General features: G+C 43.1%; 1 protein-coding gene across 1 annotated transcript; it reads right to left on the bottom strand.

Moving 5' to 3' along the window:
- Window positions 1–1,476: 1,476 nt before the first annotated feature.
- Window positions 1,477–23,264, bottom strand: SCD (stearoyl-CoA desaturase). The gene is made up of 6 exons (XM_063307595.1): window positions 23,078–23,264; window positions 20,964–21,237; window positions 10,330–10,460; window positions 9,080–9,285; window positions 7,727–7,956; window positions 1,477–5,726 (listed from the first exon to the last, which is right to left on the bottom strand). Exons 1-6 carry the CDS (start codon window positions 23,102–23,104, stop codon window positions 5,539–5,541), a joined length of 1,056 nt encoding a protein of 351 aa, XP_063163665.1. The 5' UTR covers window positions 23,105–23,264; the 3' UTR covers window positions 1,477–5,538.
- Between the last annotated feature and the right edge of the window lie 2,945 nt (window positions 23,265–26,209).

The raw sequence follows: 26,209 nt of genomic DNA, 5'->3' as shown, positions 1-26,209 counted from the left end.
ATTCACACTAGTTACTAAATATATCTACTTTTTGGATTGGGACTATACATTAAACCATAAACTTCCCAAATGGGCCTGGTTCACACAACATGCTCAGCCATAAGAAAACCTAATCAAGCTTAGCACGTTATACAAATGCACCTGCTAGGTCTTTAAATGAGTTGGGTCCACGGCTGGTGTAAAGACAGTCTCAATCTCTCCATTTAAGAACCTCACATGTCTCTCTCCTTCTGTCTTGACTCCCTCACTTCGATATTCCAAACAAGGTTCTCCACCACTAGTCCCTATTCCAACATGCACAATTGCATCATGCCTTTCATCGTATATACACAGTATCTGTAATTATCTACAGTACCCTAAAAATACAATCTCAAAGTAAAATGCAATTCTTCTAGAGCTGTCACCTTTAATCTGATTGCTGTGAGTTGGTAGAGTGATTCCAAAGCTGAGGGCTGCCTTTTCCAGCCTGGGTATTACCCAGATACCAGAGCATTCTTTGCAACTAATATGCATGTTAGAGAATTCTGGGAATTTTGGTTGACAAAGGGTGGTCTAAGGTCTCTGGTCTCAACATCCAAATTTCAAGCAAGCTAGAAAATGAAACAGAGAGGGCATTCCTAGGTTTAGGCTAATTTAAAGTATTTGTCAGTACCTATCACACACAGTGGGTATGAGTGGAAAAGAATGTCCTTGATTTTCCCGTTATTTTATGGTTGGTTGAGTAACCAGGGTTGCATCCAAAGTGGTGGTGTTGCAAAATAAATCTTCCAGGTTTTTAACTTTTTAGTTTTAGGCAATTGAACTTGAGTGACACATGAACTTGAGACTCAATTGCCCAACTCTGACCCAGCAATGTCCTGTATTTAGTTGCAGGCTTTGAGGTTGGCACCACACCCCTGGTAAAGGGCCTGAACTGAAATATACTTCAGCCTGGACTAATTTCCAATGTTCCAGGCAGGGATTAAACAATGCAAATTAAAAGCACTCAATATAGCTCACTTACTTTCCCCTGAAGTCTCCAGTAATCTGAATGACGAAGGTTCCCAACTAAATCAACAACTCAGATTGGTTAAAAAAGGGAGACTCATCTGGCCTAGTTAGTTAGCTAACAAGACTAGAGATCTTTAAGCACTGAAATGGGCATTTAATTCTGGAGAATTTTTGAACTGGCTGAACGAGAAAAAGGAGACTAGCTGGGCAGAAGCAGCCCAGGAGATTTGGGACAATTGTTATGTAGTTCACCCCCGTTCTCTTATCTTTCTCAACCTATACATTTGTAGGATTGTGCAGTACTTTGGATTCAAAGAGGCACACATATGTCAGACTTTGTGGGGTGCTACCATAGCTATACTTAAAATCAAATTTCCATAGAGCAGTAGAAGTCTCTCCTTCAAGGAAAAATGTACTCCTAAGAGGCCTGGGAGTAGGAACTGAATAAGGGGAATGTAAGGTGGATTCACAGAAAGTCTGAAGAACTTGAAAATCAACTATTTTATTATAAACAAAAACTTCAAGTCTCATATTAGAAGCAATTAGTTGTGAGCACATAACATGTGAAAATATTAGAAATAGAAAAACAAAGGTTCTACCCAACTTCAAGAGCTTTGGAGCTTAGACAATACACATTAACTTTCATACCAACTGTTTAGATATTCTGCTTTTCAGCTTAAAAGGAGTGGGGCAATAAACTTGCTTATCTATTGCATTCTGATGGTTTGACACTATCACCTTTATTAGAATATTGCCAGCAAGTGTTACAAACAAAGTAACATTAAATTAATACTACAAACAAATTGTTAAACTAGAAAGAAGATATGCAAGCCAACTTTGTCCCAAATAGTAAACAGAAGTCCAGTGATGCAGATATCAGACCTGAAGCCATGGAAGAGTTAAGTCACGTCACATTTCCAGCTTAGGGCAGGCAGAAGAGGCTTGTCTATGACTCTAAGCTGCTGCCTTGCCAAATGTGAAGGCTCTGCTCTGGCTGCAAGGCCTCGCTCTCTCCTAAGACCGACACATCATGCTAAGCCCAACAACATGATTCCCAGTAGTATCAGTGAAAAGGCACTGAACAGCAAATCTTTCATTCCTTCCACAATGGATTTTCCATGGTCAAAAAAAGCAGCCAAAGAAGCAGTACAAAAACCTGAAAGAAAAATTTAACACCCCCTGATTCTGTGAGTAAGGAGCAAGGGAACCCTGTGGTAACAGCCTCATCTGGAAGCGCCCAGCAAGAGAGAGACAGAGAGGCACAGAGAGAGAGAGAGAGAGAGACACACACACACACACACACACTAAAATGTTCTGCACTAAGCACAAACCTCAGCAAATAAGACTAGTTTTGGCAAGTGATGAAAGCCTTTAATTAACCAAAACTGAACCCAACCCAAGAAAAAAAAAACTCCCTGTATCCGCAATTGAATGCAGGTGAATAATTAATGTAAAAATATTTCTTGAAAGATACTTCAGAAATAATTTACACACTAAACAACAATAAAAGACAGCAAATAACTCAATACTTGTATTCATGTTTTTAAAAAAAAACCCTAAAAAATCAACCCAATAAACCTGTAAGACACATCCAAATAGTTGTCCAATTACCAAGACATGTGAGGCAACTAAGTTTCCTTCCATGGACTTTCAGTAGCATCCCATTCATAAGTTCACATAGCTCCGGTCAAGTGTCCAATCGCATTTGTCCATGTGTGTGTGAATGTGACCGTGCCTTTGTTTCAAAACCCCATCCTGAGGAGGAAAAGGCATGTTTGGCCTGTCGGCCTCTTTTTTGTTGCCCCTGTCACATGACTGAATAGACCAGTTCGTAGCGTGACATTACCAGGGTTAAGAGGAAGACAAAGAGCATTTTTACCAGGCCTATATAATTCCAAACATCTTATGGCAGATTCAGCATGTGCCATCATACGATCTTTTTGTGATCTCTTGATCTCTTTAGGCCACTGACATAAAAAATGGAGGGGGCCGCATTCTTGGAGAAAAGAAAATGCCCCGCTAAGAAGCGGGCTTTTCCTGATCTCAGGTTCCCACCAATGTTAGAGACTTTGCTCTGCTCCTGTGCTTTTCTAACAGCATCTAAGCAAACCATCAGCTTCCAATTCAGTACAAACCTCTAAATCAAGAATCATAAAGCACATAGCATCTAATTAGCTAAGTAAGGGACTTTATTGATTTTATTTAGAATCTTTGCTATATATCAGTGTTTCTCAACATTAGCCATTTTAAGGTGTGTGGAATTCTACCCCCAGAACTCCCAGCAAGTATCTTAAAATGGCCAAGGTTGAGAAACGCTACTAAACATAATCGCTGCTTTCCTTTGTCCGTTTCCTCTTTCCCTTTTGCTCTGCTATTGAAAAAAGGGAATGTCTCACTAAATCTTCCTCAATTCAAGCCTGCAGGCTGCTTAACTTAGAGTTTTTACAAGGTTTTTGTTAAACTCTTTACTTCTGGGCAAAAACTTCCCAAGTACATTCTTTCTCTTTCCTCAACTGAAGGGAAGGGCCTTGGATATCTCTGGCTAAGAGAACTAAAACCTGAGACCTTTCAGGAAGTCCTGCCAGCCTGGTAATAACTTCCTGCCCTCTGAGATCCTTTTGTATTCACTTTTGTAGGTAAACAATAATGAAGGTATAAGTTCAATAAATACCTATAGAACTCACAATTGTCCATCAGCAAAACGATTGGTCTTTACACCTTTGGTACATGCTGTTCTTTAAAGATGCACTCAAAGGGGGAAACAAGTATGTTCAGTCAAGGGTGTCTGAGATCCTACCTTTCCAAATACCAGAAGAATGAAGTCCATGGGGTTTTCCATTATTTCCTTGTGTTGCTGAAGTGCTTAAGGAAGTACAACCAAATTTTAACTAACTGGTTATTATACCCTTGCTTTCGACTGGGGCAAAATACTCATCTTGGTGCCATATCTACTTGTCTTTGTTGATGCATCTTAACCAAGAATTTTCAGATAAGCCTAGATATTTAGAGGAGGCCTGATGGGTCAAAGTAGTCATTCATCAAATCCTGTCTTCCAGGGCCCAGCCAGATGTTTTTGGGAAACTGAGCAACAGGGAATGGAGATATGCCATCCCTTCTTGCTCTGCTGTTTGACCTCTATGTAGTACATTTACTCTCATGGCTAATATAAAAGCCCTGGAGAGACCAATTAGACTGCTAGAGGTAGGTGTGGCAAGGACATCGTGTCCTCCACTGGCTAGCAAACAAGTGCCCTAAAAATGAGACCTAATGGGATACATGAAAAAATAAACCACATGCTCCCAAGTTCCCTCTTTCTGGTATAAAAGCTCTGCCTCTCTCAATGTCAGGTCTCCACAATGACTACCTCAAAGGTTCCCATCATGACTTCATAGTAAATACTGAGATAATCAAATCAAGTAAGAGAATAGTGTAGCCTCTGCCCCTTCCTAAAAACGGGATCAGTTGTGGGGCAAGTGACTTCCCCGTTTGGAAGCAGCGACTAGCCAGCTGAACACTCAAGGGGAGTAAGAGTTGGGCCTATGGGAGATGTCCGCAAAACGAAGCCGAGAGCAGTCAGATGTTCTGCCCCACCATTTGCAAGGTAAGCGATAGGGGGAAATTGCTGAGAGAGAGAGACTGAGCAGGATAAAATTCAAAACAGATCCTGCCTTTACCATTAAGGAACAACCTGACTCTCCTCCAAGAGACAATACAACTTTTTCCTAGGACGTGGAGGGAGGGAGCTCCAATTGCCTAGTCCCAGCTAAAAACTCAACGGCTACTTCTGGGATTGATCTGTAAAATTAGGTGCTTCTCATATAAGATGATCTTATCTTCTGCCTTCCCATTCAGTATACACATCCTTTTCTCAATTTCTAATAGTTTTCAGAACTGCTGCCTAGAAGTCTAACTAACTCTAATGAGAGAAACAGAGAAAAAAACAGAGAAGAGAAAAGGAAAAGTTTGCAGAGGAGGGGTGGAAAAGACTTAGAAAAGCAGCCTCCAAGACCGACTGGGGGTGGGGGGCAAGGTTTGGCTACATGCCTTGAATATATTGTTTCAAAAGACAAAACTAGAATGAGTTAGTCACCCATTTAAACATCCTAAACACATTGCTTGGTAGTTATGTGGCTGTGCAAAGCATTTGAAAGGGGGGCTTTGCAAAATTAGTGAATTATCCACCCTCAAAGCATGAAGCAGCTGCAACGTGAAGACAGCTTGGCTTGGCTGTTTTGAGGGGCGACCCTGACTGTTCCCATCTGTGTGTGCATGCACAGAAAGCCCATCTGATTCAACTATCAGCCAAGCAAAGCAGCTGTGTATACACACACCTGAGCAGGGAACCAGGAAAATCTTCAAAACAGCAGCTCCTGGCCTTTCAGAGGACACAACTGATTTAATGTTCATTTGTGTCAATGCACTTTGCGAAGCCCCCTCCGTTTGATGCTTTGCACAGTCCTAACAGCTAGTAAACAAATCAAATGTATAACTAAGTTGCTGGAAAGACAAGGAAACAAACGTCAGGGAAACAGGTCTTCAGCCAGTCTTCTAGCTTCCATCACCAGTCCGAATTTTTCGAGCCAAGATGGTCTCCTTGGCCACTTTCTTGCAGTCGCTGGCCAAGCCAAGATAGCACATCAGATCAATGAAACCAGTAGTGAAATTCCACCGCCAGCCAAATTCACTCGTTGAGTAATCGAAGGGGAAAGTATGATGGTAATTATGGAAGCCTTCCCCTAAAGAGAGAGAGGAACAAGAAGAAAATGGTAAGAGGCAAAGCCCATCTTCCCCTCCTTTCCCTAGGAGTAGCCTTTGGGAAGTAGCCAACTCTACTCAGTGTTCCCCTCTTGTGACACAGGAAATGCATTTATCTGAAACGGGCTTCCTGGCATCATAGTCCTTTACTTTTTATTATTTATTCGTAACGTTTACTAGCCCCTCTTCATTATAAAATACTCCTAAAGCCAGGAGACAGCATCATAAAGCATGTAATAGAAAAGCAAAACAAAAGACATCGACACCCACAGCACAAACCCATCCAAAACCCTGTGTGGGCAAGAAAGATGTTGGTTTGTGTGGAAAGCTTACAAGCGCCAGCATCTCTGAGCAGGGAGAGGGGTCTGCAATTGGGAAGGGCTTCTTTTGCTTTTCCCCACAAGGAAGTGAACCCACAGCAGCACCAGAAAGAGGACAATGTTGAGATGGTAGCAAAGTTTTCTGATCTCCTTGTTGCCATCTAGCGGTCTTCCCAAATTTTGCGCCACTGATCTGGTAGTCCTTCCCAGACCACAAGTATTGAGTTTTGCAGATCAGTTCGAGGACGTTGTGCTTAGCTCGGTAGCATATTTAAATTCCCTATTCTTCACTGTTTATCCCTATATTGTCGCATATATTGTTGTCTGTCTTACCACCATTAACTTGTTTTTAAAAACACAGGATTAAACAGCTCATCTTTTATGAATACTACCACAGCACTAACTGAGTTAAACCTCGTTCCTTTCTGGTCATTTCAAGTGCTGATTTACTATTGGAATTATCATGGAAAGTGAGATTTACATTGTGGGATTTACACGCTCAAAATACTTTGATATGAAGTCTAGATTTCTTTCTTTTTTTAAAATCCAACATTAAGAAGCCTCTAGCCCAGAAATCTTCCTTTCCTGTTTCCAGGAAAAAGCTTTTTTTCCTCCTCAGATGAGTAGCTGATGGTGGGGCACGGAAATGCTGTTATCTGCAATAGAGCTTCCAAGAGCCTCTATTTCTATCAGTGGAGGCTGTTTTACAACCTAATTGCCCTGAAGGCCCTTGGGACTGGATGATGCTGAGGAAAGGGGGCCTGTACCTACCTTCTTTGAAAAGCATCTCACAACAGCCGAGAGTCATGGTGGCACTGAAGACTGCTTTAAGGCCAGCTGCTGCACACCAGAAGGGAATTTTCAAAGGTGGCCGAGAGGGAGGGAAAGATCTGTTGCTGTGTTACCACCCCTGCTCCTCCCAATGCTGAGAAAAAAAATTCTGCCCAGTATTTATTTTGGGTGGTGCAAAACCAGTGCCTTAATCCTTGCAAAGCTTTGTAAGGCTCTTCTTTTATCTTTTAAAACAACCCTATGCTTTCCCCATCTTGAACAGGACCCATTTTTCTTGTTTCTTGGTGGAACAGCCTTAAGCTGCTTAAGCCACTCATCTCACCACAGAAGCCAACCTGCTGGCCTCTGCCTATTCCAAGGGCATCACGAAGTTCCCGGCCATTCCCCTGCACCCCCAGCCAAAACCTGTTGCCAATTCCTAGCCTAAAAGCTGAACAGGAGCAATTTGACAAGGCTATAAAGAGAACAGCTGATATTTTCCAAAAGTGTCACCCACCCACCCTTCGTACTAAAATATGGCTTTAACATATCCTCCACTGGTAGGATTCAGATCTGGATTTCCAAGATGGGAAAAAACATAATCCTTCTCTCAGTTCCTTTGGAAAAATAAGACAAGACTGCAGAGTCTGCAGGTGAAAAACTCCACTGGCCACAACAGAGGGTCTCTTAAAAATCTGTTACAGCATGAGGGAGGCTGAACTATCCAACGAAGCAGGGAAGGGAAGGGTTAGGTCTTCTCCATCCCTCCTAGAGCGGCCTTGGTCTGCACTGGGCCCCTGATGAAATAGAATAAATAGAAACCGGAACTGAAGCGCCACAATCTACCACCAGCTCCATGGCTGCTGGCTGGCTTCCTACGCCTTACGTACCCAAGGCTCCAAAGACCACAAAGTGGTTTTCTCTGGGGTTGATATGGCGATCATATGGCCGATTGCCATACGTGTGTGCTGCACTGTTCACCAGCCAGGAGGCATTGAGGGTTACTGTGTAGCGGAGAATAGACAGCAGGAAGCTGGTGAGAAAGGCTTCTCCCCAGCAGTACCAAGGAACAAAGGAAGGAAACAAGAAGCACAGGAGCACCACGGAGGCCTTGTAATGCCTGAAAAGAAAATTGGATGTATTAATATACCAAACTATGGGGTGTCATGGAAATCATGGCAGAACTCTAATTTCTGCATTTTCAGTAAGGAAACTATTGGTGATACTGCTCCGGGTAGCAAAAAGTCAGGAGCCTAGTAGCACCTTTTCCAATTAACGGATTTTATTAAAAGGCGCAAACTTTTGTGCTACCAGACTCCTGATTTTTTGCCACCATGGAACACAGCTCTCCTCCTACAGTGCTCAAGGGTGGCATGTTTCATTCAAAAGCAATGAATGTTCAAGTTCAAAATTACAATTGCTAAAAATCTGAACTGCTGCCCTTGACTCGAGTCGAACACTGTCATTCTAGTTGTTGAACATTCTAGAAATCTTTACTTCACCAAAGGTTCAATTTTTGATAAATTACCTTGATGTATATATTATTCATTCTTGTCGATGGGACCTGCGGCACGCCCTGTTAGACCTAATGGGATTGGCAGATGTATTCAGGGAATACCTCTGATAACCCAATCCATACCACAGAGGGCTTTGAAGGTCAAAACCAGCACCTTGAATTGGACCGGAAACAGACTGATAACTGATGCAGCTCGTGGAGCAGAGGTGTGACGTGTGTTCTTCTGGAAACACATATAACTGCTCACGCCGCTACAGTCTGCACCAGCTGACGCTTCCGGATACTCTTCAAGGGCAGCTCCATGTAGAGTGCATTACAGCAGTCCAACTGGGAGGTGACGAGGGCATGAGTAACTGTGAGTAGAGCTCCTCAATCTAGAAATGGGTGCAACTGATGCACAATACGAAGTTAAGCAAAGGCCCTCCTAGCCACGATTGCCACCTGCTCCTCGAATGTATATAATTCTGATATACTGTAGGAAATGGAAGATAACATGCAGCAAATAAAAAGAAGAATTCAACAGAAGAATTATAATGGCTTAAACACAAGGTCTGGCCTTTAGTCTCTAGTCAAGTAGTAAACATTTGGGCTCAATTAGCAATTCAGTAACAGATAGCAATTGCAGCAGATGATGAAAAGAATTCAGCTGGCATTGTAATTCAGTCACTGCCAAGCACTTTTCCCAGATCGTTTTCATTTCTCATGACTGCAATAACCCCTTGCTCACCTTCTCTGGAACATCACAACTCGGTCACCTTTCAGGTCAGACAAGTCCAGCTTCTGTCCTTTTTCAATGACATCAGGGTGTTTGCGCACCAATAGCCAGCCAATATGAGCAAAGAAAAAGCCCCGTTTTGCATTGTGGGGATCTGCATCAGTCTCAGAGAATTTGTGGTGTGCACGGTGGTCTCTGGCCCACTCATAAATATCATTCTAGATGGAGCACAAAGAGAATAATTTGAACGATGTTCAAAAGTAGAATGCTCCTTAGATTTACTCCCTGCCTATCCCCAAGGAACAGGGAAGAAGGGAAAAAATACTTTATTAATCCTTTACTCTACTCTAGGGTAGGCAAAAAGTATTCCCATCTGACCAAATCACTGGATGATTTTGGCTACCTACCTATTCCTAGCCATTATTAATTCTGGTGATGGATTATAAAGATCGTAGTCTAACAATGTAACAAGATCCAACATGAGCGGGGAGGAGGGAAGGCTGCCTTGAGCTTGGGGACCTTCAGCTTGGATCCCTTCCAAATCGCAAAGCCAGCCTTCCACACTGACTCAAGTGTTTGTGAGCAGAGCATCCTGTTATTTCCACCCTTTCCAATAAGAGTATAACCCTTAGAAACAAAAGTAATATTCAACCATTTAAAACTATTTTATTTTGCTGATGTTACTTGACAGGTCTTGACTAAATGATGCCAGGAGAGACCAGAAAAATGGCAGTCTGATGTCCAAAAGTCTTTGGATGGTGTTTCCCAGTGTCAGGTACTTTAAGATATGTGGACTTCAACGCCCAGAATTCCCCAGCCAGCATCCCTAACCCCTGCTCCAGCTCCTGTTCTTTTCTAGGAGGAAATATTTGCTTTCTCTGCAAACAGTGGGAGGGAATATCTTTAGACCAACTTGAGCGTTGGTCACATTTGAGACAACAATGGCTGGAAGTCTTTGGCAGCCAGTTTTGGTTCACCCATCTCGCTCAAAATGTTATTTTGGGGATTGGCTTGTCACATGAACTGAGCTTTTGGTGGAATATAAATGATGGTTTATAGCTAGCCCCAAGCCTAGGTTAATTAAAAAGTAACTAGGTAACCAAAACAAAACGCCAACTGGAAACTTTTTTATAAAAATGACAGGGGGAAGTGTTCACATTCTCCATGAGATGCCAAATTCTGTACGGAATTCCAGGGCCAAACTGCAGAAATGTGCAGCCTTGTCTGCCGTATTTCCTATTGCCTTTGAAGCCCCTTCCTACCTGGAAAGCCATGGAGTTGATTATGGCCAAGAATATTCGGAGAGGCAAGGTAGCTTTGTAAGACCGGTGACTCCAAAGTCGATGTGCTCCAGCTGTAACTCCAAGACCACCCAAGATGAAGCACAAAACAGCTATAGATGAAAAAGGGGAGGAAAAGAACCTGTCAAGAGGATGGAACTGACATCTTAGCATAATCCCCAAAAGCCCCAGCTTTAAAAAAAAACTTCTTTAATATTCAGAAAAGATAAACTTCAGACAGAAGAGGGATTTCCATTCAGCTAACTAACCATGGGACCTGACACTATCCACTCTGGTGCATGGTTGTCCAGGTTCTTTCCAGATTCACTTTCACTACTAAATCACACAACTAATGTGTAAGGTTTGCATATTCCTTGTGTAGGAATCAAAAGTCTTCTATTATGAAGCATCACAGATGTCCAGAAATAATTCCTTTATCTATGGAACTTAAGAACCCGAACTGTATGACTTACGTGTTGCTTTTGATATGACAAGTGATTAATTATCCAATTCCAAACCACATTTCAAACATCCTGATTATCATGCTAACTCCTGCAAAGTAAGGACTCATGCCACAGGCAAAATTTTAAAACATTATCCCCAGTAATTCCTTAAGAGGATTCAGATCTGCTCTTGCATAAATCACTTCAGTCCAGTCAAGAGTTTTTTTGTCTAAGGTAAAGGTAAAGGTTTCCCTTGACGTAAAGTCCAGTTGTGTCCGACTCTAGGGGGCGGTGCTCATCTCCGTTTCTAAGCCTTAGAGCCGGCGTTGTCATAGACACTTCCGGGTCATGTGGCCAGCATGACTCGGAACGCCGTTACCTTCCCGCCGAAGCAGTACCTATTGATCTACTCACATTTGCATGTTTTCGAACTGCTAGGTGAGCAGGAGCTGGGATGAGCAACGGGAGCTCACCCCGCTGCGTGGCTTCGAACCGCCGACCTTCCGATCGGCAGCTCAGCGGTTTAACCCGCAGCGCCACCGCGTCCCTTACTTTTTTTGTCTAAGAAGGCACCTTATCTACCCAACTCAACAAAAAGAGGGATGGAAGTATCTGGATGCTGACAAGTCCACTCTATCTCCTTACTCACTAAGTTTGGCCTGGAAACCACGTGAGGTCTTCAGTCCAGGTCTTGTGGAGTGCAGGTTAAGATGCAGATAGGCTAGGATCTGAACTCACCCTCTGGAGAATTCTTTCAGGCAGATGAATACTGCGTACCTAAATGGATGCTACATTATTTTAACTATCATAGGAACTGGAGTTTGAATCAAGTGCTAGTGATTCATTAATAGGAAGAGCTGGGAATAGAATTCAGGACAATCCCCATATTGCTACCCAAACAAAGGGCAGGTGCCAGTCAAGAAAGCCTTCACCTGACATTACTACATTTGGGAAGCATTAAGCAAAAGTGCGTGCAAATCTGAGCACTGGATTTCAGCTGCAACTATTTATGATGACCCTGAACATTCCATTAATCCCATTGGTTTGGAAACAGGCAATACTATAATCAAGAGCAAACCCCTTTACTACCAGGTTTCCTTACCTGCACAACCTTGCAAGGTCACATTTTTTCGAGCCTATCACCAACACCTTCAATCACAATATTCACTAAGTAAATGTTGAAGCATGCAAATTAGGTAATTTATGTAGAGATGCTTAATTAGCAGCTTGTTCCAATTACATCTAATACTAAACAATAATGTGGGATTTTAAAAGCCAAAATTGCAAACCTTCCTGTCGCCAAAAGCCACTGACACAGCAACACCTATCATCTGCAAACTGAAAATGCCAATTGTTTGTAAGTTTTTGCAAGATCCCAACCCACGCCCAGAAAAAACTGTTGTGAAGAACAAATAGATTTGGAAAAGGAGGGGTCATTCTAAAAATATGTGCACACATATAAGCAAAGCATAGCCTGATCTAGTTCTGCAGGTCCTAGGAAAGAAATAAGCTTATAAGCTTTGTCTGGCTAAGGTGGTTGTCAGTTCATTCAGTTTCATTTTTTTTATTTATAAATGCATATTCAATTTTTGTCAGGGAAATAAACACTCAAAATGATTTACAATTACAGCAGAAGAAGAAAAAGCAATCTAAAGAAAATATTTTATTTATTTTTATGTATTTTTATGTATTTTTAATTTTATTTAATTTATTAGGCACTGATCGGCTCCAGGCAACTCTGGGAGGCTCACAATGTAACAAACAATAAAACACAATATGAATAATAAAAAACTAAAGAAAGAAAGAACAAGAAAATAAGAATAAGAAAAATAAAGAACAAAACCAAGATGGCAGTGTGGCCAATGACACAATTCTCTATGACTGCTTAAAAGCATTCAACGTGGGCTGGGGAAACATTCCATAAACTGGTATTTTTACAAATCGTACAGTGGAGCTTTCATAGATGGAGTACATTCTCAACCCAGATATTTCTTCCTACAGATGTTGATACTTCTCCAAATTGTACTTTACTTATATTGAAAAACACTATAATCTGAGAACATCTGTCAACTATCATAGTGCTGAAATCACTGTAAAAAGGTGCCACTTACACATCTGGAACTGAGAGGCAGTGTAGAAAACTGGGCTGTCTTCAAGCCCCAGTGGTCCTTTGGGATCATTGTCAAGAAAGTGGCTGAATAAGTACATGAGAGACACTCAAAAGCAAAATAGATCTCAACCTTTGAAACAAAGATTCCCTGACTAGATTATCCTTCTGCTATTCCATTATTCTCAAAGACGGAGGTGGACTGCAGATGGATGTGAGTAATATGGAGACACACCTGAGCTGATGGCCAATTTTAGGTTGCCTTTCAAAGCTCTTCCAGGAAAAGACATTGTGCTTTCCATTATTTCCAGCAATGACTTCACAGGATATTCCCAGAGCTAGCCTCCCACAGTTCTCAGATTCATCCCTGAGAAATGCAAATGTTACCACTGGGATGTTTTATATCCTCCCAGAAGGAACATTTAACAAGACAATCTATATAATGATGGCAGCTTGAACATGAACCAGATGCCACTCTTGCAGTACATCTTCTCAGAGAAATGACCAAATTGACTTAGAACTCAGATCTTGTTCAGAACAAAATGCCTTTGTGAGGACTCAACTTCTGCTTCCATTAGGGGGAAAAACAGTGCTAAGCCACAGAAATATATTAATGGGAAATAAAAAGGGGAACATTTGGTTGAGCTATCATTCCCAAACCTTGAATATCTCTCTCCAGCTGATTGCCTGCCTATATCTTAGAAGGCAACCTTTAAGTAGCAAATTGTTGCCTTAAATTCCATTCTGATCATACTGGCCATGATCCCCTCCCAGCAATTTGTACTGAATTTTCAAATGCCCCCCAGATCTTGTGGTATGTTCCATAGTCAAACCCTATTTTGTACTTTGTATCAAGTACAGCGTGGTGAAATGGTCAGCTACTCTAGTGAGGGGAGAGAGAATGGATGTTCATTTCTAGTTGTAAGTACCAGCCACAATGACCATATGTTCTTTATTATAAAGAACAATCCTTTATTTCAGAAAGCTGTCCTTTGGATTTATTTATTTATTTTCTTGGTTTTGCTCTTTTATTGTCCTTTGTAAAGCAAAGTTATAAACATAAACATTTTTTTAAATCCTGATGAACCTCTTTCAGATTTGCCAAGAAAATTTTCCAAGAAAATTGGGCACTGTAGTACTTGTCGGCATTTTTTTTCTGCTCTTGGCTACCATGGTAATTAAGTACTTCCTTAAGCATCTGCTGAGTGAAGAGGCCAAATTTAATTGTCCTCAGTTTAGGTGTTAATAGTTGCATTGCCTGAGGGGAAGGCAGCTTGCAGGACTTGTCTAGTTTTTAGCCTTGCAGCTAAGTAAGCAGCTCCTCTCTGAGAACGAGTGTGAATGCACAAGCCTGTAAATATGTTTTTGTGCTTTCTGTAAATAAACTTATTTTTTATAGAAATGCCTGGTGTGTGATTTTTCTGATCTCTCTGGGCCAAATGCTTTCCAGCACTCTGCAAGAGGTTATGGTCCCAGTAAACCCAGTAAAACAGCCCAATAAAACCCCAGAGAGAGCAGAGAGATCAGCTCCATACCTCATGCACAACTTAAAGGCAGGTAGCAAAGACCTGTGAAGATTTTTCTTTGGAGCCGCCTGGAGATTTTCCAGCAACTGCTGGTCTACAGGACAAAGAAGCCAGCTGAGGTGATTTGCAAAAGAAGGAAGAAGCCATGGCTACCTCCCAGCCCTCAGCGATGCCTCTGGAGCGCCTATCAGAGACCAACTATTTGAACTGGGCCCTGAAGATGGAAATGTATCTTCGCAGAGAGAATCTTTGGCTGCCAATTGGTGAGCAAACCCCCCAAAATCCCACTGTTGAATGGCTTAGACAGGATGAGTGGGCTAGAGCCACCATTATCCTGGGAGTTGAGGATAATCAGCTAGTCCACATGTGAGATATGCAGTCTGCAAAGCAACTTTGGGATGCTTTGAGAGACTTGTATGTAAAGGCAACAGCAGGGAGTAAAGTTACCTTGACGAAAAAGCTGTACAGAGCCTACCTTGCAGAAGGAGATAGCCTTCCTGAGCACCTGCATCATATTCAGCAGCTGTTTGTTGAGTTGCAGGAGAGAGGAATGGAATTTACACCTCGCACAAAATCCTATATACTGCTGTCCTCATGGGACACGCTAATTTATACCCTGGAGGCTATGCCTGAAGCAGACCTCACCCCATCGTATGTTACACAGCACTTACTCGCTGATTGGGAGAAGAGAGAGGAAAGAACCACCCCCCCACATCTCTTCTGGAAAGCTACAGCATCAGAAAACGAGGGAAAAGAAGGGAAAAGAAGCTGAGGCTACAGCGCTAGCCAGCCAGTGATGCTTCACTTGTAGTTCAGCTGGCCATTTGCAGAAAGACTGTGCCTTGAGACCCAAGAGTAGAAAGACAGAGAAGAAGAACACAAGGGCAACACAGAAGAAGGCTCTTCAGACAACCCAAATTGCACAGGTTGCTGAGAAGGGTAATTCTGATGTATGGGTGTTAGATTCTGGGGCCAATTGTCATTGATGTAATTGAAAAAGCTCTTTTGTGTCACTGTCTAAAACTGAAAGACAAAGTGTATCTTTGGCTGATGGGTCTGTGACCAAAATTATGGGACAAGGTGACTTGTATTTATCCTGCTTGGGAGAAACTGTAAAAAGTGTGTTGTATGTGCCAGATTTACAATCAAACCTTTTATCTGTGGCACAATTGGCTGCAACAGGGTATATCATAACATTTAAGAAAAATGATTGTGAGATACGTAAAAATGGGAAATTGTGTGCTACTGGTATGTTAAAAGACTCCTCGTACATTGTGCAAAATGCAAGGAAGCCACGCTGCAAGCCTGCAGTTGGCAACACGCCATATCATGACCAATTTGTACACCTGATGCATAGGAGATTTGGTCATGCTAATTTCAAGTATATAGCACAAATGCCACAGCTGTGTGCTGACCTAAAGATAAAACCCTGTGACAAATACTTAGACTGTGTAGTTTGCAAAGAGTGCAAAACACTAAAAGCTCCTGTGAGTAAGCACAGTGACAGAGTTACAACTAGACTTTTGGAAATTGTACACTCTGACATTATTGGTCCTTTTGCTCCACGTCTTGGACAAGCAAGGTATGCAATGACCATCATTGATGATTTCTCAAGATACACATTTATCTACATCTTAAAACATAAAGATGAGGCATTTGAGAAATTTAAAAGTTTTGTGACATGGGCAAATGGAAAATTCCCTAGGCCTGTATCTGCACTCCAATGTGATAGAGGAGGAGAGTACCTTTCTCACAAATTCAAAATGTTCCTAGCAGAAAAGGGGATAGAACAAATTCTAACCCTTACACCCCTCAGCAAAATGGTGTTGCTGAAAGAAAGGGCAGAACCTTGCAAAATGCAATGGAATGCATACTTAAAGATTCACATTTATCTTTTAAGTATTGGGGAGAGGCAATGTCCACTGCCTGTTATGTGCAAAACAGACTGTATAACTCTGTAATTCAGGACACTCCATTCCATTTGTTTTATGGTGCGAAAACAAAGGTAAATCATCTGAGAGTGTTTGGTAGCACTGCATGGGTTCATATTCCAAAACAACAGAGAAGGAAAGGAGGCCCCACAACAAAGAAAGCCATCTTTGTTGGCTGTGAACAAAGCCAAAGGAGCTACAGGCTCATAGTGGGAGAGAAATTAATAATTAGCAAAAGCGCTTCTTTTGCTGAACAAAACTGGGGGAGATTAAACTCTAGCTCTCCAGTTGATCTGACCACCACAAGAGAGCAGCAAGGACTTGCTGATGGTGATCTTTTGCCTGATGAGGACATTAAGCCAGAAAAGCAAACTGAAGATCTGTCTGATGAGACAGATGCTTCTCAGGAAAGTGATAGGAGTCAAAATTTAAGCCCTGTATTACCTCGCAGATCTCAGAGGAGTAATAAAGGCGTTCCTCCATCACGTTTTCAGGCTGAAACAGTAAAGGCTTTTCACATATTCACAGAACCTGAGTCCTTAGAACAAGTGAATGCTTTACCACCTGAGATTGCACAAAATTGGCATTCTGCCATGCAACAGGAGTTAGCATCCTTGAAAGAAAATAAAACATGGAAACTAGTAAATCTACCTCCCAATGAACGCTGTTTAGGTTGTAGGTGGGTTTTCAAACTGAAAAGGGATGCTCATGGCAAAATCCAAAAATATAAAGCAAGGTTGGTTGCAAAAGTGTTCACTCAAAGGAAAGATTTAGACTTTGACAAGACTTTTGCACCAGTTACTAAAGGTGAATCAATTAGATTACTGTTAAAAATTGTTGCACTCAAAGGAATGTCAGTTCATCACTATGGCTTGATTTTGAAGCCTGCATGAAAAGCCATTTCACATTAAAAAGCCTTGGAACAGTAACAAATTATCTAGGCTTGGAAATACACAGGAAGAAGGATGGTAGCTTTCTGTTAAGCCAACGTAGTAAAATTCAAAAGCTCCTAGAGGATTTTAATATGCAAGTCTGTAAACCAGTCTCTACTCCAATGATAACAAATTTTCGAAAGATATAGGAGAAACTCAATTAACTGAGGCAGAGAAATATAGATCTGCAATTGGAAGTTTACTGTACATTGCAAATCACTCTTGCCCAGATATCTCAAATTCTATGGCCATTTAAAATAGACAGGTACAGAAGCCTACATCTACTGGAAAAGCAGCACTGAAGAGGTTAATAAGGTATTTGCAAGGAACAAAGAATTATTGCCTGAAGCTAAATGCCTGTGGAACAAAGAAATTGCAGGCTTTTGCCAATTCTGACTGGGGAGCAGATGCCAGTAACAGGAAATCCACTTCTGGGATTTTAATTCAATTTGCTGGGTCGAGCTTAGGCTGGCATTCTAGAAAGCAAACACTTGTTGCTCTTTCCACTGCAGAAGCAGAGTTTTATTCTCTAGCACAAACCTGTAATGAGGTTATATGGTTTAAACAGTTGTGAAAAGACATAGGCATGGAAGTGAACCAGCCTATAACTGTTTATGAGGATAATCAAGCTTGCATTGCTATGGCAAAATCTGAAACCTGCAAGAATAGGACAAAACATGTAGATATTAGATATCACTATATCAAAGACATGATAGCCAAAGGGGAAATAATGTTAAAATATTGTGAATCAAAATATATGATGGCTGATATTTTAACCAAACCTCTTGCTCTACCAAGACATACAGAGTTGACAAAGAAAATTGGTTTGTGTCTTACTTGTTAGCATAAAAAAAGGGGGAGTGTTGGCATTTTTTTTCTGCTCTTGGCTGCCATGGTAATTAAGTACTTCCTTAAGCATCTGCTGAGTGAAGAGGTCAAATTTAATTGTCCTCAGTTTGGGTGTTAATAGTTGCATTGCCTGAGGGGAAGGCAGCTTGCAGGACTTGTCTAGTTTTTAGCCTTGCAGCTAAGTAAGCAGCTCCTCTCTGAGAGCGTGTGTGAATGCACAAGCCTGTAAATATGTTTTTGTGCTTTCTGTAAATAAATTTATTTTTATAGAAATGCCTGGTGTGTGATTTTTCTGATCTCTCTGGGCCAAATGCTTTCCAGCACTCTGCAAGAGTACTAGACCCCAATGAAGACATCAGAGGGAATGGAACAGATACTTTGGAAATTTAGATAAGTCTCAGGGGAACTCCATAGATGGTATGCTTGCTATGGTGGGCACAGCCAATAGCCATACTCCAGTTTTTGAGGAAAATGAGAGTAAAAGACAAGCCAGCCGCCCAGGAACCAGTTTAGAAGGCTGAGTTGAGGTCTAAAACCTAAAACAAAAATATACTTGAGGAACCCAGTTTCTCACTCTTCCTCCAGCAGGCAAGGGTCATTCCCTATAATCCATTCTTTCTCTTTAATGTTCATCCCAATGTGTCTGCCTGACTTTTCTGAACACACACTGAAAACACAGCATACTTTGTCCCCTCTCTGCCCTCGCAGTGCCTGCCAGTCTCTGCATTCCACTCCTGCTCTGGTGTCTTCTTTCTCTGCCAGGTAAGTTTGATGCACTCTAGTTCTGCCCCCCACTCCACTTCCCCCCTGCTCCTTGTTAAGACACAGCCAAATGCAGCCTCTTCCTCTTTCAGCTCTTCCTGAGTTACTTCCATTTCTCTCTCAATTTCCTTAATGTAGTTGCCTTCTCCTAATCTTTACCCTTTCCAAGTCATGGAATATGCCAGCTTTGACCACTTTTTCACTTCTTAAGTATGTTTCTTGGTCCATAAGGATCTCAGAGGCAGGCAAAGGAATTAACAGTGCCAACTGCTGGCCATCTGGATCGCCTCTTGATCAAAAATGTTCAGTGTTCAAATGTTGAAAGCACAGGGCCATTTTCCACAGATACAATTATGTCTATGGGTCTCCGCTGCCTGTTTCTAGCACATGTCAACAAAACTCAGACTTGGAGCAGCCAAAGAAAAAAGAACCAACCTTAATTGATGGCTCAATTGTTCTTGCCAGTGGTGAAAAAAATTATAAAGGTGAAAATAGATAGGCTGAGATGTGGCTTTTGCTATCTAGCCCAGTATTTAGAATGCTATCTAGAGTCAAAGAGAGTTGTAATTAAGATATTCTATACCATTATGACTGTTTTAATTTCTACTTCTCAAATAAATTCACTTCTCAGTTTGAAGAGGCTTTTGTGCAATGGTTCAAACAATTAACTAGATGGAGCTTCTGGCATTTGTTCGTGTGCTGTTCACTCCTCCTATCCAGCACACCCACGCCACCCTCCATCTACTTTGATCTTCAGTGGATATAATGAAAAAGTGGGGGTGGAGGAAGCAGCAAGCCATGGAAGGTTTTCTTCAACTCCATCTCCTCTCAAGTGGATGTTTCTACCTCCTCCACCTGGACTTGGCTCCCCCAGGAGATACCCTCAAATCCCCCCTTTCTGCTTTTAGACAAAGAGCCAAGACCTACCTTCATTAGCTAACCCTTTTCAATCTGAATTAATTTGCATTACTGGTGATTTTTACTGTTTGTCTCTTTGTTTTTTGTTAACTTCCTAGAGCAGGTTAAAGTGCTATGTACATAATGAAAAATGTATACATTATAACTATCTTCATATTTAGTTATGTACTTATTTATACAAATATTTGTGTGCCATCCACTCTCCAGACTCTTAGGAGACTGCACATCTCACTAGTGGGAAATGCCACAGTTGCATTTAAGACAACCCGCATGCAACATAAGGCCATTTAAATGCTGCCCTCTGAAAACGTGTAGCACAAAGCTCTAAGTGGAGATGAGCGACATCGTGGACAGCAAGTCTTTTCTGTCTTGTTACACTTTCCCTCAACCAACGCAACTTCATAAAACTAGGAAGAAGCACTTATCTATTAAGACATGTTAGGGAGCAGATTTTCAAAAATGATTTTTAAAAGGCACAATCTCAAATACTTGCACCTTTATTTTACTCTCTGACCACCTTTTGAAGAACTTAGAAATTGTTTATTATCTGGAAAACATTATCTCATTCATCATTTAACTACCTCTGCTACCCTAGAAGGATGCTGGATACTTCCCAGCACTACCCCTAAGTATTGTATTCTGAAGCGCCTGCTCTCTGTGGTGAATCCTGAAGGAAATGCTTTATGCTCAGTCAAATCACTGGATTCATCCAATTGGTTGTTGACTATGCTTAGGGCCCTCCAGATGTTGATGAACTGCATTATCTCCAAGGAGTATGGGAAACCGTAGTCTGTGCTGTGGTCCATATTGACCAGCAGCCATTCTTCAAGGTCTCAGCCTTAAGTACTGCATGGCAGGCCTGGTTCTCTTGCACGTAGCAAAATCCAATGACCTTCTGAAGCACTGAATATTTCTTACAGAATTGGGTATGTCTTTTGAACTCTTAAAGCATTCATGTGGCTGCCCAGAACAGCTTGTTTCTGAGTTCAAATGGCTATGACCCTCCCTGTGGCTATTGGGGAGATGTTGGGAACTCGAAGGGGAGGAAAGAAACCAACTGAAAACAACAGAAGCCCCTGCAGCAAGGCAGACCCTCTTATTTGTAAATTTACCCTCTTCCAACATAAATGAGGACAGTTTTGGCTTACCCCACACCAAAGTGAGTGGCTTTGCAGAAGGTATGAACAAGATGGCATACAGTGCAGTTACATGGAGAAGAGTCATGAGGATAATGTTCCTCCAGACGTATCTCATCACAGGCTTAGGACCCTCCTTCTCACGATACGTCTCATCGAAAATGTCATCTGTCATCTCTCTCCCTGACCCCAGATGCTCATAAGTGGGATGGACTTTTTCTGAATGAGCTACCCCATTCTGGGTAATGTCAGCAAAGGCAGGCATGGTAGAAAACTCTGGAGTAATCTGGCAAATAAAGAAAACAACCAAAATTACACACAAAATCCTATGTTGACCAAAAACCAGTAACATCTTCCTCCTTTCTGGGTTCTTCACTCTTGAAAGCTGGCACATGCCTAGGAGGCAACAGAATGCTTGCATCTCGTATGATATGAGTAGACAGTGATGGGTATTAAGTGACACATTAAATACAAGTCTGAAAGCCACTATTTGTAATTATAACTTATACAGTTTGCTGGATACCTAACTGTACTTGCAACTAGTGCTCCATAGGATAAGAAATTTGAGCATGCAGGCAGAGATACCCATGTTCCTCAGCTCGGTACTGAAGTTATGTCAGGAGTGGAGTCAGCAAGAGATTCCACTTATCTTCTCCATGCATTTCATTTATTTGGTGCATATATGCACTAGAAGGTATGATGCAAGTTTTTAAATGAATAATTATTATATTTCTGTACCAAGAGTTCTGGACAATATAGATGTTCAGATATGAATGGAGAATGTCTGTATACAGCATAAATCTGTAGCAGCTAAATAGTCCACCAGCCCTAAGTACAATATTTTAACTACAGGCTTGCTCCTTAAAAGCCATAGCACAAATCAAATCTGAGGCATAAAGAAATTGAGGCTGAATATTATGTAGACTTACTTAGAAATCCAGAAGCAAATCCCACTGAAGTCAGTACAGTTTTCTTCTACTGATTTCAGTGGGATTTGCTTCTGGATTTCTAAGTAAGTCTACATAATATTCAGCCTCAGTTTCTTTATGCCTCAGATTTGATTTGTGCTATGACTTTTAAGGAGGAAGCCTGTAGTTAAAATATTACACTTAGGGCTTGTAAATAGTGTTTTTGAAACATGGCAAAAGTGATGGATAATTCAGAGGGCTTTATTTCAACTAAATATAAAGAAGATTCTGACCTAATTTTAAGACTATTTTTTTCTCTCTGCCATAAGAGACTACAGCGAGACTGCTAAAGCCTATCCAGGGAGTGGGCTCCCAGCTGAAAGACACAATGGAAGCTTCTCCAGTAGCAAAAGAGAATTGGTGGGGAAACTCAGAGATTTGAATGAGTAACATCTGAACCCTGCAACAGCTTTGTAGCTAAGGCAGGGCAATTGCACAATGCAAGGCTCCCTGGGAATGTTGCCAGTGTGGAAATCTCACTGCCACTGAAGTGCCGGGTGTGGGGGCTGGCTACCTCAGAGGGCTTCCAAAGAGCAGCCTCCCAGCTCTGCCATTTCAGAAATCCAAGGTAGCCATTCCCTCTTTACCTTTCCCTGAGATTTCCTTGCAAACAGTCAGGACTGGGTGGCAAAAGAAAGGAGAGTAACCGGTTGTCTGGACTGCTAGTTAAGCGCTATGATAAGCCCAGGGCGATGCGCCAGAAGCATCCTTAGTAGGCAGCCCTACCTTCAAGCGGGCTCAGTGCCAGCGATGGCCGGGCATGCAGCTACCCAAAAAGAAAGCCACTGCCTGCCCCCCACCCACCCCAGAGCGCGCGCGCACCTCCCCTCGCAGCAAGCGCCTCAGATCTGCCCCGGGACCTCCCTCCCCGCCGCGGCGTGGATTCACCTGCGGGGAGCCAGGCGCCTCTTCCCGGCCACTGCGAAGGCGAAGCCCAACGGAGGCATCCTTCCGCCGGTAAACGCCAGTCGCTAGGGGAGGGGGCTGTGAAAAGGAGCCCCGGCGTCGCCTGGGGGCGGAGGCGGGGGGCCGGGGGCGCTACGTTTCTAAAGGCTCCCGGCGGCTGAGGGCACCTCGCGGCGCACCGCCCCCGCCCCGGGTTGGCTGGGCGCGGAGAGAGGGGCTCCCCCGCCGGCCGGCTCCGCGGGGAAGGCGTACCTCCTCCTGCAAAAACTGCGACGGCATCGAAAGGCCCTCGACCTGCAGGGTTGAAGCTCCTTCGCCCGGAACGGCGGCGAGAGGCGCGGCTTTCTCGGTTCTCGCCCGATCCTCCGGAGCCTCCTCGGATGCTGCGTCGCCGGCGGGGCTCTAGCGACGTCTGGCAGCCTGCGCTTAGCGCTCTCCGTCCCTCGAGCCCTTCCCCAGGAATTTAAACTGCCGGCAACGACCTGCAGTAACCCGCCACTGGCTGGCTGCGCTCCCACGACCTTGGCAGAAGTGCTGGCCGAGCCGAAGCAGCGCGCGCCGGGCGAGCGCTTGCCGGGGCTGGAAGCCGGTGACGCTGCAACGGGGCGGAGGGCGAGGCGGAGGGCGGCGATTGGCTGGCGGAACTTTGGTGCCACCGCGGAGCCTCCTCGGCATTGGCTGTCCGCAATCTGCTGTTGGACGTCGCTGCGGTGCCCCGGCTTTTCCCCGCGCTTCTGCGCTGCTGGTTCGGCCGGCCGGCGGCCACGCCTCTCCCGCGGCCGGGAAGGAAAGCCTCGGGCTGGGAGAGGGAGGCCGGCGTGTGGTGCTGCTTCGCGCCCCAGGTGGAAGCAGCTCGAAACCTCCGCTTGGCGCCCGGAGCGGGCCGCGGGTGAAGAGCCGCGCTCTGGCCTCCCCCGAGCCCTTCCACAGGGCTGCGTTTGTTGCAGCCACCCGGACCCTTCCTCAGTCCAGCGCCAAGGGGGAAGGGGGGGCGGCGCCTGAGCCAGGTGCCCCAAAGCAGCCGGACGCTCCCCCTTTCAGGGCGAAGCTTCCGAACTCCCCTTTCCCGGAGCAAGAGCCCCTTGAGCGGGGGGGGGAGACCGTCCCCCATTAGCCTGGCTTAGGGAACAAACGCAGCCGCGCAGAGTCAGCGTCCTCGGCCCCCCGAAAATTGGATGTAAGCCGTGGCCCCATTCCCCGGGGTTAAGTACGGCCTAGCAGGATCCCCAATGGTTGGGAGACACTGGAAGTGAGGCATGGCCAGGGACTGTGCTGGGTTCTGCTAAGCCTGCAAAATCACCTCTGCTTTTGACCTCCTGCCACGTGCCTCCAGCGCCAGATCTCCTCTTCTGGGGATTCCTGGTTTTCCCATCAAAGGCTGGGAGGGAGGCAGCCATGCCACTCTGGGTGTTTGTGTGGTGTTTGCATAAGAACATTTGCGACATACTCAGAGTGACCAGAGGTGGTAAGCATTTCATTATAAACTCAACTTATCACTTACTAGAAGGGCTTTACCCCTAGGAAGCCAGAATTCTTCAGTGAGTTACATCAGCAGCACCCACTTCTCTACCTCCTGTCATTTCAGTACTTCCAAATATCTGTATGTTGAAAATATACTTAAAAAGTCAAAAATTTCAATGGATGTACTTAGTTTTTCACATGACTATATCTAACCTTGAATCCAATCTTGAGTTTCAGCGTAGGAGTACAAGAAGAATGCTGTCTAAAGAATTTTTGTTTCTTTTAACAAAAACAGTACTATTATTTTGTTTAAAATGTGACAGGACATCTGTCTTTCTTTCTTATTTATTTATTTATATACATGTACATATACATGTACATATATATATATATATATATATATATTCATATTCTATCTTGCCTTTATTATATTATAGATAACTCAAGGCGGCAAACAGACCTAATGCTCCTTCCTCCTCCTATTTTCCCCACAACAACAACCCTGTGAGGTGGGTTGGGCTGAGAGAGCGACTGGCCCAAGGTCACCCAGCCGGCTTTCACGTCTGAGGCGGGACTAGAACTCACTGTCTCCTGATTTCTAGCCGGTTGCCTTAACCACTAGACCAAACTGGTTTATCCTTCATCAATTGTGATTTGCCTAATCATATTTTATAGAAAAAGCCACAAGTGGCTGGGTTCACACAACACATTAACCTAAAACCAAACCGTGCTGTGGCTTGAGGTGAAGCAGGCTATACTGATGTGCCTAGGCCAGTGTGGGAAAGTGCCAGACCAAAGGCATGGCAGGCAGAAAGAATAACTGTAAGTGACACTCTACAGCAGTGCTTCTCAACCTTGGCAGCTTGAAGATGCGTGGACTTCAACTGCCAGAGTTCCCCTGCCAGCATTCTGAGGAATTGAAGAATTCTGGGAGTTGAAGTCCACACATCTTCAAGCTGCCAAGGTTGAGAAACGCTGCTGTAGAGAGAAGCAGCCACTGGATCATGTGCAACAAGCCATGAATATCCAGCCCTTCATCTGGAAGATAGGCAAAGACTGGCCATTATTCTGAGGCTCATGGCAAGAACATGGCTTGTATCCCTTTCAGCCAATAGCAGAGGATGATGTTGGCCAACACTGAAAGCAAGTAGGACACTGTTCCCTTCTAGCTGCAGTGCAACAAGACTTCAGGCTGGGAAGTGCCAGAAATGGACAGATGGTGTAGAGAGCCTTTATTCCCAACCAAGTCCAGTGGGTTCAAGGAAAGACCTCTTTTTCACGTGACTGTAATAACAGAAATAACATCTTTACATGTAAGCAACAATGTAAGCAAAAATAAAATGCATGAACAACACACTAACCAATAGGAAACCATGAGGGCTATGCATAAATAAGCATAATACCAAAGGAATAAAACAGGAAAACATGAAATTTTGGAACTGATGCAAAACTTAGGGGAAAAATACTATTGAAAAAGGCTTAAATATATATCAGGAAATTTCAAATTAATTAGGTACGGATTAACAATAAAAAGCAATGCTGCATGTTACAACTGAACCTTTAGCATTAATGTCAACCCCCCTCCCCATTATACAAAGTAAGTAGCTACTGAGTTCTGTATTAAAAATTTGCCCAAGTTAGTTTAAAAAATAGGAATGTAACTCCCACAGAGCTGTAAAAACAGCATTCAAAGCATGGGTGCACTCTAACCACCACCACTCTGTAATATTTAGGAGAGGAGAATCTCTGCAATTACTAGAAACTGTATCAGTAAAAAAAAGTGTTCAACACCTTGATCCTATAAACAAAAAAATGCAAGTTTGAAGAGTTGCATGCCAGATTCTAAAGGTGAAAAATACTATGTTGAAGATTAAATAATTACAAAAATCTAATCACCAAAACATTGAATGATCGACGATTAGA

This window comes from Candoia aspera, chromosome 6 (genome assembly GCF_035149785.1).
Source record: "Candoia aspera isolate rCanAsp1 chromosome 6, rCanAsp1.hap2, whole genome shotgun sequence".
Classification (NCBI taxonomy): Eukaryota; Metazoa; Chordata; class Lepidosauria; order Squamata; family Boidae; genus Candoia; species Candoia aspera.
The sequence above is the reverse complement of the archived record's forward strand: the minus strand, read 5'-3'. Positions and strand labels throughout refer to the sequence as shown.